The 1,861-nt window shown below is 56.0% G+C and overlaps 1 protein-coding gene across 1 annotated transcript; it reads right to left on the bottom strand.

The window, feature by feature from the left end:
- Positions 1 to 106: 106 nt before the first annotated feature.
- LOC105311501 (CD276 antigen-like) lies at positions 107 to 1,856 on the bottom strand (the record flags this gene model as incomplete). The annotated part of the gene is given in 5 exon segments (XM_023527133.1): positions 107 to 589; positions 786 to 1,124; positions 1,712 to 1,777; positions 1,780 to 1,822; positions 1,824 to 1,856. Coding segments are annotated over 5 exon segments (840 nt in total), but the record flags the coding sequence as incomplete, so codon positions are not given.
- Positions 1,857 to 1,861: the final 5 nt, after the last annotated feature.

Here is a 1,861-nt window from a genome sequence, read left to right as displayed (position 1 = left end):
GGCCGCCCCAGAACTCCCGCCCACACCTCAGATTCCAGGCATGTACTCTTGTATAAGAACAAGTGCCACCTAAGGTGATCCCAGGAGAGCAAATATTACAAATGCCTCTTATCAGCTCATTAAGACAAGTCCCTTAAGGACTTCTTGGGGGGAGAGTTTGAAACACCTGAAACACATGAATATGATTTTTCAAAAGTCTTCTGAGCACCCAAATTTACCTAAATTCCAGCTTAGGGTCTAGAAAAAAGGGGTGACTCCCTCCATCCTTCCCAGCTTTTCATCTGCCCCCTACCTGTAATGGTGACAGAGCCGTGAGCATCCTGCTGCAGCACAGGGTTGCGCACCAGGCAGCTGTAGGTGCCATTAGCGCCCAGCACCACCCTCAGGATGCTGTGCACATCGAACAAACCCTGCTCGTTGGCCATCTGCGACGTGGTCACGTTGCCGGTCAAGGATGCACCCTGCCCATCCTGCCAGAGCACCTCGGCCTCGGGGTAGCCCCGGTAGCTAGAGCACGTGATGGTCACTGTGTCCCCGGGCCGTAGGTTTTTGATGGGCTCCAAGGTCATACTAGGCTTTGAATAGGGGGAAGGAAGGAAGGCAAAGGGTAGAAGTCAAGGTAAGGTAAGGCAAGGACAGGTAAGGCGGGGTCACAGTGGATGAACAGGGCAATTGGGGTTGAGAGTACAAGAGTCAGCAGTGAGCAATGGGTAAAGGGTTAGGGAAGTGTGAGGGGTGTGCCAAGGGAAGAGCCCTCCCGACCCTCCCACGCCCCAGGCGCTCACCTGCCACTTGCAGGCTGACTGCAGCGCTTCCAAAGTCCCGGATGCTCACGAAGCAGGTGAAGCTGCCCTCATCTGCCACGCGCACGCGCTGCAGTCTTAGGGATGCATTGCCCTGCACCAGCAGGTCCGGGAAGAGCGCTGTGCGGTTGGCATAGGCGCTGCCCTGGTCTCGGCCCTCGGAGAAGCTGTGCACCACCTGCTTGGTGTCTGTCAGCTGCCAGATGAGGTTGAGCTGCGCCAGGCTGAAGCCCGGCTCGGGTGAGAAGGAGCAGCACAAGGTGGCGTCGGTGCCCACCAGGGCCACTACGGGGTCTTCCGGGACCTGGACCTCCACAGCGCCTGAGGGTGAGGTTGGAGGGGCAGGGTATGAGGAGGAGTGGTGACACTCCGGGCTACCACCGCACAGCCTCCTAGATCTCCGCCCCATCAACCCCATGCCCCGTTCATTTTCCCATTTTCTTCCCACATCCAAAAGCAGATTGCCTCAGGACTCCCATACCTGGAGTCTCCCTAATCTTCTGACAAGAATAACAGCAAGTTGGCTTTGGCCTGACAAGGCACATTCCAGGGTACAGACTTGGGGCAACCTCCAACCCTAGCAAACCCCTCTTCTCAGCCAGGACCCATTTCCCTCTCCTCCCCTTCATCTCTGCTGAGATCTGACTGCTTCTCCATCCTTCCGGAGGTTTCCGAAGCCCTGAGTCAGGAGGCCCACAGAGCCAAGAAGGCCCATCACCATCCTCACCCCCTACCCACCCCAGTTATCTTTCCCATTATTACTAGGCATCTCACTGTTCTGGCAGACTGAGGTGGGGAGCTAGATTCAGATGCCGTGGACCCTGCTGATAAGACCAAAACCTCCTTCTCTCAGTAGGACATAAAAGTAAAAAACAAAAACAAAAACAAAAACAAACAAAACAAAAAACACCCTGCAGGGCTTCTGTGGGGCGTGATGGTGACAGAGCCGTGAACGTCCTGCTGCAGCACAGGTTGCGCACCAGGCAGCTGTAGGTGCCATTAGCGCCCAGCACCACCCTTCAGGATGCTGTGCACATCGAACAAACCCTGCTCGTTGG

Source organism: Pteropus vampyrus, unplaced genomic scaffold (genome assembly GCF_000151845.1).
Source record: "Pteropus vampyrus isolate Shadow unplaced genomic scaffold, Pvam_2.0 Scaffold1000004423, whole genome shotgun sequence".
Classification (NCBI taxonomy): domain Eukaryota; kingdom Metazoa; phylum Chordata; class Mammalia; order Chiroptera; family Pteropodidae; genus Pteropus; species Pteropus vampyrus.
This window is presented reverse-complemented; position numbering and strand designations above follow the sequence as displayed.